This window comes from Falco naumanni, chromosome 11 (assembly GCF_017639655.2).
Source record: "Falco naumanni isolate bFalNau1 chromosome 11, bFalNau1.pat, whole genome shotgun sequence".
Taxonomy (NCBI): domain Eukaryota; kingdom Metazoa; phylum Chordata; class Aves; order Falconiformes; family Falconidae; genus Falco; species Falco naumanni.
In genome coordinates this window covers 8,233,733-8,246,230 of record NC_054064.1, presented here as the reverse complement: position 1 = coordinate 8,246,230, position 12,498 = coordinate 8,233,733, and the positions used below count along the sequence as shown (strand labels likewise).

At 49.7% G+C, this 12,498-nt stretch overlaps 1 protein-coding gene across 2 annotated transcripts in view; it reads left to right on the top strand.

Moving 5' to 3' along the window:
* The window catches only part of RXRG (retinoid X receptor gamma), a 51,159-nt gene that overhangs the window by 9,994 nt on the left and 28,667 nt on the right, over window positions 1-12,498 (top strand). The window contains exon 2 of one of the 2 annotated variants that reach the window (XM_040610453.1): window positions 1,487-1,622. In XM_040610453.1, the coding sequence (XP_040466387.1) occupies window positions 1,487-1,622 (136 nt within the window). Of the gene's footprint in view, window positions 1-1,486; window positions 1,623-12,498 lie in introns of those variants that run through there. The other variant, XM_040610452.1, reaches the window with a different exon arrangement.

The window sequence follows — 12,498 nt, the reverse complement described above, 5'->3', positions numbered from 1 at the left end:
CAGAGAGAGCACCCTGGATTTCTATGGCTCCTAAAGAGGCTTAGAGTTGATGCCACAGGGTATCTTATTTTTCCATGTCTCTTTTCTCCCCTCCTGGCTCAACTCCAGAATACCCTGCAGGGTTTCAGATCCACGAGAACTTGAATTTGAGGAATTTGTTACAATTTCAGATTAAGAATTTCCTGAAAGCGCAAGCAAAACCAACTAGCAATTCAGCACCCTTTCTAGCCCTGCCTGCCTGGACTCCCTGCAGCTGTTTCTGGTGTGGGAGATGTCCTGGCTGTTGGCACTGATGTAGAAGGGGCTGTGTGGCCCACCTTGGCTTTAGCAATGCTCTGCCTGCTGATCCAAGGGGATTACAGCAATGCAGAGGCTCCAATTTCTGAAAGTCTCTGGAAGGAGGAGACGAGATCACTCTGCACTCTGGGACCTGCGTGTTTTGTTGCTGTAAATGTGGAGAAATCTAGGAGAGGGAGGTGGTTAAAACCCCTTCGCAGGTCTGAGTCACATCCCAGAGGAATATTCTTTGTGTGGTTGTGCTGGGCCGGGCAGCACACAGTGTACACGATGGGGCAGCGAAGTCAGAACAATCTTGCCCTCCGCAACCCCTGTGATGTTGACACAGCCTGAAGGGGACCGCAGAGGAGATGAGATCCCGAGATTATCAGTGCAGACAGGGGAGAGGAATGTTGTTTGCTTGTAACTCTTCTTCATCTGGACTGGCAAAATCCAAACACTGAGGGAAGATGCAGGCAGACGCCCATGCACGGTTGGAGAGTGTAACAGATAAGCAAGGTCAGGGACAAAGCCAGGGGCTCTAACTTCAGCACAAGAAAAACTGGTCACAGCACAGGCTGGTTGTCTTCTGAAAGCCTTTTGGAGACAAGGGTCTGTCCAGGTCACCTACAGGCTGCTAGTGACACTGCTCAGGAATGCATACAGGACATTTCTTTCGTCACCTGCCCCCACCATCCTCACAGCTTCAGTGAGGCAAAAGCCAGCTTTGTCTGGTCTCCGCTGTCCAGTGGTGATGTGGCTAACAGGCTAACACTACCACCTTCTTGAAGGCAAAATTTGTTATCAGATAGAGTGGAAAGGCTTGCAGATGAGAGAAAAAAGATCAACTAGCAGGGAGGAGGAGGGAAGCAGAACTGAGGCAGACACTCAGCCAGGATGGCAGTTGTTTGCTTGGTTTCGTTCCTTCAGGAGCTGGGGTTAGAAGAGAAAGTGCTTCCAGGAGTCACTTTCTCAGCAGAGCCGCTTCGGACCAATTCCTTTGCATTGTAGGGTCTTTCTCGGGCAGGCTGTGCAGTCAGCCCTCCTGTGGCATTGCAACATCTCCTGCTTTCCAAAGAGACAGGAGCCTGGAGAGCAAACACAGGAAACCCCAGCCCCGGTCAAGGTCTGGGAGGTAAATTTGTAACTTAGGACAGATTGTGAGGATGCTGCTCTGTAATATGTAAACACTTCTCTCTTTCTCCAACAGCCCAGCACAGCTGAGAGAGCCGATCCCAAACCTCCCTTCATGGTTGAGTCCGCTGAAGAGACAGGACGCAGGTTGGAAATGCAGCCGGGCACACAGGCTCCTTATTCCCTGGAGACGGGCTCCTTCCCTCACTTCTGTAAGTCCTTGCCCTGACCCCGTGCGAATCGGCTGTGCTGAGCAGCACTGCGGGCTCAGCCGTGGGTTGGGCAGCGGCGCGGAGGGGTGGCGGGACACCGCTGTGGCCATTGCCAAGAGCTGTGGGTTGCCCAGCCTCCTGGGCACGCTGCTCCTGTAGCAATAGGGGCTGACTGAACGGAGCCTTTATGGGAGTTTAATTCAGGCACAGGTTTTGGAAAAGAACCGTTGTAGCACTGTGCTGCACTCTCTGTTGCAGGAGAGAAGGCTTAGTTTAGACACTGGGAAAGGAGTGCTGGGGATGTGGTGGGATGGATGGGCTGGGGAAGGAAGTGACGGCTCTGTTCCCAAAGGTCTCCGGTCTAATTTGGGGCAGGAAGACAGGTGAGATGAGCTTGCCAGGTCTCTTCCAGACCTGTTTTCTGTGAGTCTGTACTTTCCTCCTGCAACAGAGGGAAATGAAAGTGTTCAGGGCGTGGAAGGGGAGACTGTATTTATGGGTGAAGGCTGTGATGCCTTATACTAAAGGAGTTCTGGGAATCAGCTCATAAAGGTTAATAAAGGACAGGTGGAAGTTACATGTAAAGCTGGTCAAGAATTTTCCATGACAGAATACTTCTAATAAGGTGTTTTTTCCAAAAACTGAAGCTCTCCCTGGATAAATACTGATTTTGTCAAATATATTAAACATATGTGTGTATACGTACAGAGAGAGAGAAAGACAGAGAATTTAGCTGGGAAAATGCTGTAATGGTCTAATTAATTTCAGATGCCTTCGAACCTGGTTTGTGTTTTGACCTGACCCAATGTGTTTCACTACCTCTGCTGCAAGCGAAGTCTTTGCAATATATGCATAACAATATTCTGACCAAAAGGAATATATTTACTTCCCTTTATATGTTTCCAGGTCACGTAAAACTTAAAACAGCAACTTCTCTTGCTGCTTTCTTAGTAAATACGTCACATATCCATATCAATATCAAGTTCAATTAGCATCAGCAGATACCCTATTTGTCTGATTCGTGTATATCAGGTAAACCAGTGGCACAACATGAATTGATCCAGTTCGACGCAAAGTAACCTTTGCACCAGGGGCTGAACCCTGGGAATTGAAACCCACTTGTCTTGGGCAGATCAGAGGGCTGGAGGGACTGCAAAGAGGGCAGGGATTGCTCCCCAAAAGCCAGGAGAGATTAACTGAGCACAAGCGGGCAGGCAGCATGCCGAGATGACAAGGTAGCAGGCAGTGGGTAAGCATTTACTGGCTCTGGCTTGGGCTTTCAGTGAAGTTGCTCTCCTCTTCTCCCTGCCTCCCTTCCCTCAGCTGCACAGTCCATGGCTGACCTTAGCACGTGCTGGCAGCCTGTGGGGCACAGCAGGGTCTGTTATCACCTACCACTGCTAATGCCTGCCCCAAAGGCATACTTGCTGATGTCCAGGACTCACAGAGCTGTTATCAGCTCTGAGCATGGCAAGGGGCTGGCAGATCCCTCCTGCGGTCTCAGCTTAGGCCACCTGCGGGGCACACAAAGAGCCTGTGGGTTTAAATCCTTCCCTTGAGCTAGGCTAAGGGGAAGGGGACTTCAGCAAAAAGCACCGTGAGAGCTAGAGACGAGCTTGAAAGCATTTTGGAAAAGCCACCTAGGCTTGTGTCTGATGATAGTGCTGATGTACAGCTTTCCAAATGAACTCTGCAATTCTAGCAGAATGTCATGGCTGTAAGACATCCTTGGTACATTTCCATGTTGGCAGAACCCATGTTATAACCAGGGTATTGAAGAATCGTTGCAATTTAAAAAAAATCTGTTTATTTATTTTTACAAGTACTTCAAACCGTCAACATACCTCAACTCTAAAGTGCTCCCAGGTTGAGGGGAGTTTAAGTCAAATTCCAGCAGTTTTGGAAGATTCCCTGGCTTTTTACTGGGGTGATTCACTTCATACATGAGAAACCACCAGCAAATGCCTGGATGCTCACTGCTGTTTCCTACAGAAACCTGGACAAATAGGTGTGCATGTATGTAATGGACAGAGAGAAAATTATGTTCTAGTCTCAGAGATCTAAAAAGCTGATCTGAGTCACAAAAGCCAGAAAGGCATCCATCCCACCAGCCTACTCCCATCCCTCAGGGTGAAGGAAGGCTACACAGATGCCCTGCCTGGTGCTCAGCCCCAGTCTCAGTTTCAGGCTTAGTCCGCAGACTCAGTTGTCTGGAAGTGATCCACAAAGGATTTGTCACCAGCTGCAGTCAACAGAGCCCCGAGTTGAAGTCTAGCGTGTGCTGCCAAAACCAGCTTGCAGGTACTCACAGGTTAGCCCTTTCCACTCTGCATCTGTCAATAATGCGAGCATCCTTCCCATCCTGACTTTTCTCAGCTGACCTTTTTAAGCGTGGTTGCAGGTTCTGCCCGATCTTCCCTTTGACAGCTCTGAAGATTCATTCCGAACTTTGCAGAGGCAATTGGTTTACGGGAGAGATCAGCAGCATTTCATGGGTGCGGGGCTGGTCTGCCTTTCTCTTCCTCCAAGACAAGCTCACGCACACTTGAAAACACTCATGGAGAGATGGGAGATGCTGCCTTGACCATAGATGAGAGGGTCTCCTTCAGATAGGGAGTCTGGAGTTCAGCTTTTGCATGAGAAAGAAATTTCTGTATTGAAATCAGGGAGCTGGGAAATCGCAGGTGGCTGAAACAACAGGAGCAAATCCCACTGCAACTTTCATGTCACTCCAATGACCTTCTAGGAAAACGACTTTTATTGCTGAGCCTACTCCTTGCAGTACAGAGAGGACAGTAAAAGCCCTTTAATTAGCTGATGAGAAAGAGGTTCCTCCTAGGCTAGACCTAGAGTGTTATAGCAGGTGTTATTGCAGTGATGGCAGTAGGGGCAAGGGTGGAAGAGTGGGTGTTTGTTGCAGGTGTTTTGAGTTTCCTTTTGACCTGCTTCAGCTGAAAACCCAAGATGGGCTGTCCAAAGTTTTTTTTTTTTACCCAGAGGATGAGGCTAGAGTGTGGTATGGAGTTCTCTTGCTGTGATCTTGCTTGCTATCTCTTTGTTCCTGCTGTAGTAGCTTGCTGGGGTGATTCAGAAGTTGAGCTGAAAATCCTCACCATGTGCCTTGTGTGATGCCTGGCTCTGCCACACTCTTCTTGTAAGTCATTTGCTTGTGCTGAGCAGTATCCTACTGCCAAGTGAGTGCTACCCCTCTGGGGAGGGGTGCTGGGCTTCCCTTGGGGAAGGGACAGGATGGAGCAGTAGAGTGCTACCTCGAGGTTCATCCACACGTGTGACAATGAGGGTGGAGAAGAAGTCTCTGGGAAACTGCGATAATGCAATCAATGAGAGTAAAGCTGAATGTGCCAGTCTGGGGAGGCAATGTGTGGGACTAGTGGTGCATTGCTGTGCCCTGCAAGCAACACGTAAGTTCTTCTCTATCTGGGTGACATGAGCTGTCTGGAAAAGGTTTCTCTATGCCATCTCCTGTGGAGGAGCATCACATATGTGTGAGCCTCAAAAAGCCAAGCAGCAGCATGGTGGCTTTGGTGTGCCAGGGTGGTAATGCCTGCTCTGTCCTTGATGTTGGTGGCTGCTGAGCACAGCTCTCCCCTCAGATGGGCCCGGCTGCCCTGTGGGTTTTCTGCAATGCTCCCGTTTACCTTCCTGTTACGGCTTTTTAACAGGAAGCCCTTGACATGATTCTGGCAGAAATTACTCTTGCCTTGGCCTGCCGCTTCTAAGCTTTCTCCAGAAACACTGTTGCATCCTGAATGAGACGTTTTGGAGCCAGGTCTTGGATGGCCTGCTACCTGCGAGGGGTGCTGGAGGTGACGGCTGCGGTGTGGGGCAGCCAGGCTGCCTCCACGCCCAACTGTCAGAAGTCTTATGCTGTCTGGAGTTTTACAAGGGCTTAATCTGTATTTTTTTGGCATAGCTTGTATTACTGAGGTTATATATATATTTATTACTAGAATAAAGCCTCTGTTTTCAGTACTTTGAGGAAGAGAAGCATTACACTGCAAATCTAGTCAGCGAAGCTGCGTTCAGAGACCGAGAAAGGCTTGGGGGTGGATTCTCCTTTCATTGGCACTAGCCCTGCTGGGCTTGAGGGCACAAAGTCAAAGTGCACAAGGAATCTGGATCTCCTTCTAAAAACAAACAAGATCTGAGTTTGCAGTCCCTCAGCACCCTGGGGAGTACGTGGTGCGTCTACTGCAAACCCAGAGCAGATTAAACCAGCTGGACAGTTTGGCAATTTTGAGCCGCAGGCTCACTTCTTTCCCCTTGGATCTGTCTCCTTGGGGTCCCCAGGTGAAAGGAAGGCATCAGAGCAAAGATGGGATGGGTGCTGGGGGCCACACTTGCTGGTCCTTGGCATAGGAGCGAGCCAGCAAGGTTACAGGAGGATAAGACAGCAGTGTTTTGGGAGGAAGGCTGCCTTGGTGTCTGGCTGGCCCCGGGGGCAGCAAAGGGGTTAAAGCCCAGCCGTTCTGCCCAATCAGTCTGGCTTGCCTGTAATAACCAATTAACAGAGTGTAATTGTGCAAATCCATATGTGGCAGTAATTACCAAGGAGATTAATGGATTCCTTCCTTTCTAAGTGGACCCTACCACAGCTTGCCAGTGTCCCCCCACCACTTTGAATAGGACTTGGTGCGGGGCGGGGGGTGGAAGCAGGAGCTGCTCTTCCCTGGACACTGTGATGAAGCCAAGCGGACAGGGAGGCCCCGTGGGGACTGCCCCGTGCTTGTTTAAATAACCCTTTTCATCTCCCTGCGTTTCCTTACATACAGCTCACTGCTCCCTGGCTTGGGCTCAGCCTCCCGAGGACAGTTCGTGCCCAGCTTGCCGAGCCTGGGCTGCTGCGTCCCTGCCCTCTCCATTGTCCATTCATTCCTCGCTCCCCTTTCCCCTGTTTAGCCCTAATTGCCACAGAATATCGCGTTTGTTTGCCCTCTTCTTTTGTAGCTTTGTTATTTTAGTTGCAATGGGTAATCCAGCAAACTGTTAAAGGCATACATGAGGCGACGAGGGGACAGCAGGGCGCTTGGGGCAGATTTTCAAGCCTAGCAGGTGGGGTTGCATTCGGTGGCTGGCAGCTTGCAGCTGGGCTGAGCCTGCCACAGCCTTTAGGATGGGTTTTCTTAAGGATAGATATATGGCCACAGAAGCAAAGAGTGACCCTGGAACAGGTGAATACCTCCCCCTCCAAATGTTCTGGGGGGGGAAACAGGGCACTGAGCCCCACTGAGGAAGCGGTTGCATTGCAGACCTGTCCCCTAGCAGGTCACCACCTGGCCAGCACAGGCTTCTCAACTGTTGCACCAGCACATCGGGCATTTGAGGTGCAAAACTGCCTGTCCCACTCAGGCCAGCCTTGCCGCTGCATCACACACGTGGGTCTGAGCCCTGCTGGCCCACGGTGCAGAGGGGACTGGGAAGAGCTCAGCCTTGTTTCTCTGTTGGGTGATGATCCTTGCCCCTGACAGATAGCTCGTGCAGAGAGTCAGCCCCTGGGGAGGGCTGTTTCACTGGCCGGGAAGCCATCTGTCTCTGACTGCACGCACAGGGCTGCGGGTGCCCCGAGGGCAGCTGTGCTTGCTCAGCTGGGGATAGGGTGGGTGGCTGGAGAGCTAAGAGCCCTTTAGAGTCTGGGATGGGAGGGAGAGATCACATAATGTTTCCTGTGAAGCATCCTTGCATCCTCGCTGCCTTCCTCATCAGGCCAAAAAAGTGATGCTGGGGTAGGAATCTGGATCTGTGATGTATTTATTTTTACCTTCTGTGTGTAGGCTGGTACCTGGACTTGGGGTAGGCCAGAGCTGCGTGGGCTGGGTGAGAGCATCTTGTGGGTGTAAAAAGCAGCCAGACGGAGCCAGGCCAAAGGTTCATCCTGCAAATGGTAGCTGTTTAGAAGGGAGGTAGGAGCAGAGTGTGCTCGAGTGCCCTTCTCCAGCACATACCTCCCAGCAACCTCTGCCCTGAACTGTTTAGTACCTTTCACCAGTGATAACTGTGCGGGTCCAGGACTGGCTGCCCCCAAAATCTGCAGTGATATCTGCATAGACATCCCTGCAGAGCACTGGCTGGCCCTCGCCTGGCTGTTCTCCGGCAGCCCTGGCCCTGTTCACTGCCACATAGTGATGGACATAAATGATCTTTTTCTTACTGCTGACTTGTTACAAAGGCCAAGAACGTGGCTGCTCTGAGGGAACAGCTGTGTGAGGTCCTCCACAGAGACATGAACAAGACTCCTCCAAGGAGGGTTACAGTTGTTGGGGAAGTTTTGGGAGATTCTTGCCTTCAGGTGGTGGGAATGCATGGAACAGTGCATCTTCCTGGAGGAACAGGAGTGGTGGAGAGCACTGATGGAGATGCTGCTTTTGGGTCTGCTTGCTTAGGGTCCTGGGACCAGCCTGCACTGCCAGCTTTGTTTCCAGCCAGAGCGAGGCACCCGGGCAGCTCTTATGTATTGCAAGTGGGATGGTTTGGTTTTTTTTTGTCAGAGCACTGTGTCTATTGGTGTCACCTGAGGCTCTTAACTGTTTTAGCTCTTCTGTTTCACCTGACAAAGGGTTCATCAGTATTCATTTTTCCTTGCTGCTGTGTGTCATCTTAGGTTAGAGGTTATATGTGCCAAAGTATGGCATGTAAATGTGTCTCCTGGGTCTGCTCTGCTTGTGGGATTTTGAAGTAGCCCATGTCTTGGAGGAGCAGCTTTCCTGGAAAGCTTCCCACTTGGCCCAGGTGCCCAGGGGGATCCAGAGAAGTACTTGGGGCACTGAGGGATGTCTTGCACAATTTCTGGGATGTTTGAGGTGTTGTGTCTTTGCAGCCCTGAATATTAGGCTCCACGGCTGCAGGATTTAGTCGGATAGGTATGATTTAAAAGCCTCACTAATGAAATAAGCCTGGGGAGACTGATTTGTGTGGGTATGGCTTGACTCTTAAATGACCAATGTTCCCTGTGGAAACAACCCTTGGCCTATGCTGACTCCCAAACTGTGCTTGGGAACTATCTGGTGGAAAGTGCTAGGGCCTGTGTTTGCAACCAGCAGGACAGACCCTGGGACCATGCCCTGGAGTGGTGAATTTACTGGTATAGATTAGCCTTTGAGGCTGTGCTGCTGGTCTGGAAAGCTTAAGACCTGAAAAGGGACTGGGGTCTAGATTTTGCAGCTGAGATATGTCTTGCTAATAGAGGAGACAGCTCTGTGTTGGGAGAAGCTGCTCTGGGATCTTCAGAGCTTGCTTTAATAAACTGACTTAAGTCAGCATGCATTAGCACAGTGCCACTATGCGAGCATGTGTTCCTGTGCCCACGTCATCCCAGGCCCTTTCTCTGCTTCTGCTGTGCAGAGGATGCTCCTTCAGCTCAGAGGCTTGAAAGGACAGGGCCAGAAAGTGGTTGTGGGCAGGTGCTCGCTTCTTTCTTTCTGCTGGGAAGAGATCGGGAGGCAGGGAGCACGTATTTGACAGCGCCAGCAAATGTCATTCCACATCCCTGCAAATTCTTCATGTGCTTGCTGCTCGCTGCTGTGCTGCCTTGTCCCTGTGTGGTGTGGTCCGTGCTTCTCTTGATCCAGGGCTGTTCCTTTCTTTGGGTCACAGGGAATTTTGTCATGCTCCCATGGCTTTAAATACCAGCGGATTTTCTGTTCGGTACAGAAGAGCATGTGGCTTTTGAGAGGAGAATGTTTGAAAGGCAATGGAGGGCATTGATGACGCTGTAGCTGGCTCCTTACCTGCCCCTTGGCTGCACAGGGAAGCAAAGGGTTTTAAACAGTTTTTTTGAAAAAAGTTTAAATAAAAAAGTTTATTTAAACAGAGAGGAACCGATCTTGTGGGAGAACATTCCGGCTCAGTTTCATGTTGTGTTTGTTCCCCTTTGACAGCCACTGGAAGGTGGGTCCCAGGGCAAGAACAGCTGCAAGAACAGATGAGAGAGAGGTGTATCTGCCTGGGTAAGGCAAAGAGATAGCTTATTCCCCTGAACGTCAAACAGACCAGGCTGGCAGAGTCTTGAACTGGTGTTGGTTGGATCTATAAAGAGATGCTGTGAAAACAAACTTGTTGGCTTTCTGTGATGCTGAAGTCCGCATGGCTTAGGAGACAGACCCAGACTATCAAGAGTAGAGTTGTCTGAGCCACCAGTGGAGGCAGAGGTAGTGGAGGGGTAAAGTGAGGTCTTTGTATCCCCCTTCTCCCAGCTTTTTATATGGCCAATTAATGAAGGGTATCTTTGGGTTTCAGCTCATCTTAAATGCATTTGGTGCTTTGTCTTTGGGCAGCAAGACTTGGTTGGGCTTTATTTCTTCCAGTTTCCATACCTAGGCTATGTCTCTGTATCTGGTATTTGTGGAGAGGCTGCACAGGCATGTCTGCAGCACAGCATTGAACAGTGTGTCTCTGGGCAAAGAGGTGGTCTGGTTTATTGTTCGGGAGGGTTTTGTGCGGGGTTGTTTTTTTCCCCCCCTTGGTGACTGAGGGGGATTATAGATATGAACTGGAGGATTGCAGTGGGCAGGGTTGCTGGATTAAGAGTATTTAGAGCAATGGAAACTTGTTCCAAGACTTGCTTGAAACTCAGAGAGCCATCCCCAGGAAGACCACAGATGAGATCTTCGTGTATTAGAGAAGACAGCAAAGCATTGCAAAACCTGCCTCTCCCTCTTTCATAGAAGCACAGCTGGGTTTTAGCGGTGTTTGATTTCCTTTCCTGCTCTCAGGGGACCCAATGAACAGGCTGAAATCTACTGGAAAAAAGTGTTAATGAGCCAGTGACATCTGCAGAAGTGAAGTGGAAGTGGGATTCGGGTGAGCTGCTTGGCTCCTGAGGAGCTGCGAGCATCCTGTGAAAGGCACAGCAGCCCCACCATCCCCATCCCACCTCGGCTTATAGAAAATGCCTTGTTGACTGGAGCAAGGACCAAGCTACGAAGGCACCTTGCTGAGAAGTGCTGATGGAAGCTGCACCTCCATGATATGGTAGATGTGGCTTTTGGGCCCTGGTACACAGAACTTTTGATCTGGATCATGTGACACAAAGTGTGAATCTGGTATAAATGCCACCTTCTTCAGATCTTTTTTAAATGATAGTAATGGGCCAACTTGATAAGGCAGGCTTTATCCTGGATCAGATATGCTGGATGCTAGAGAGCAGACTTAAAAGCACAGGAGAGAAAGGAGTGATTCGGTGAAAGCCAGAGCCCTTGCTATGGCATTAATGTGACAATGTGCAGTCACATGCTTGCACCTGATTGAGGCAGTGCTCAGTGGAGAAACCCCGTGTGAGCAAGCTTGAAGCTGCGGCCTTGCTGGCTCGGAGAGAGCATGGATTTTCTAACCAAAGGTTTTCATTCTAATCCAAAGGTACGTGCTGATGTCCCCTCTCCCATGGCATGATACAGAGGAGCCTGGGATGATGTGTCTTATGATGGATATAAATTTTCTGGGCTTTGGGTGTGTGTGTGTGGCTGCTGTGACTGGGACCTTGGGGACTGGGCTGTGACTGGTGATGGCTACTGTGCCCTCTGTCGTGAAGGTATTGTGTGTGAAGCTGTTCCTTTTGGGTACTTCCAAGCCTTCCTCCCCTAAGACAGGAGCAACTCAGAGCAGAAATAACCCATGTTACCTTGAACTCCAAGATATCCATGTTTGCCTGACTGGTATAAATAGACCATCTGAGGCAGCTGGATGTGATGGAGATTGACAGGTTGTCTCTGGAGTTTTGCACTTGCTGAAGCAGGAGGAAATGTAAAAGCATGAACATGGGGATGCACAGAGTGAAAGTAGCAAGCAAAGCCCCCAGCTGCACAGCAGGCACCTGCCATGCGTGATGTAGGTGGGAGCCCTTTGTGGCCTTGTGCAGGACAGTGCTGTAACAACATGTTCCCCACTCTGTGCTGAGCTCTGGTGGCCATCAACACATGCAAGGTCCAGCAGATACCTTGTGTGGCTGGGCTGTCCCTTGTCAGCTCTGTGCCACCCAGCTCAGGCCCTTGCCAAAGAGGGTAACATAGTCTTGCTCACAGAAATCCAGATTTCCCAGCAAAAGAGAATGAAGAATGGAACAGGATCCAGGAAGGAAAGGCTTTTTGAAAGTTTTCCAGGAGTTCTGCAGAGATAGGTGGTGGTGGTGGTGGGGCTGAGTTTCACTTTGGTAGTTTGTTTCTGAGTAGTCAGAGAAGCCCTGAAATCCTTAGGTTTTTGTGACTGAGGGTTTGTTGTGGGGTGGTTTTTTGAGTTCCTGTCCCTACAAGTGACAATGCAGGGTTAACCTGGTCAAGGATCCATTTTCTGTTGAAATATTTCCCCTGAGAAATGGTTGTTGTGGGAAAACAGCAAAATTGCAGGCAGTTGCATAGGCTGTATCTTCTAAGGTTTCTTGGAGAACTTTTTTCATAAGATGAGGAAATCTTGGTCTTCAGGGTGTAGTTTTCTTTGAAGGAAGGCAAACTAGCTGTTTTCAGGCATTTTACAGAAATCCCATTATATAGACAGCAGGGTTAAAGAGTGGCTTGCATTTAAATGACAACCGCTAGGTCCTCTGACACTGATTGGGAAGTTTGCTTGCAGGGTGATATCAAGGAGGTATCAAGTGAACTTTTTTTTTTTTTTTTTTTTTACCTGTCATTTGAAAGTCTCTTGCTGAGCACCAAATGACACGCCATGGTGGACTTTAAGAGCTGAGTGTTCATTTTCCACCAAAATCTACTCTGGACATGATGGCCTTTTGGTCAGAGACATGCCTTTGGAACTGAGTGACTTTAGCACTTGCCTATAGAAATCCTGGCTTCATTTGGTGCTCATCTAACCTGGAATCCTGGTTTTATAGCCCAGTTTGCTGCCTTGCACCATGGACAAGAGAAGTCAG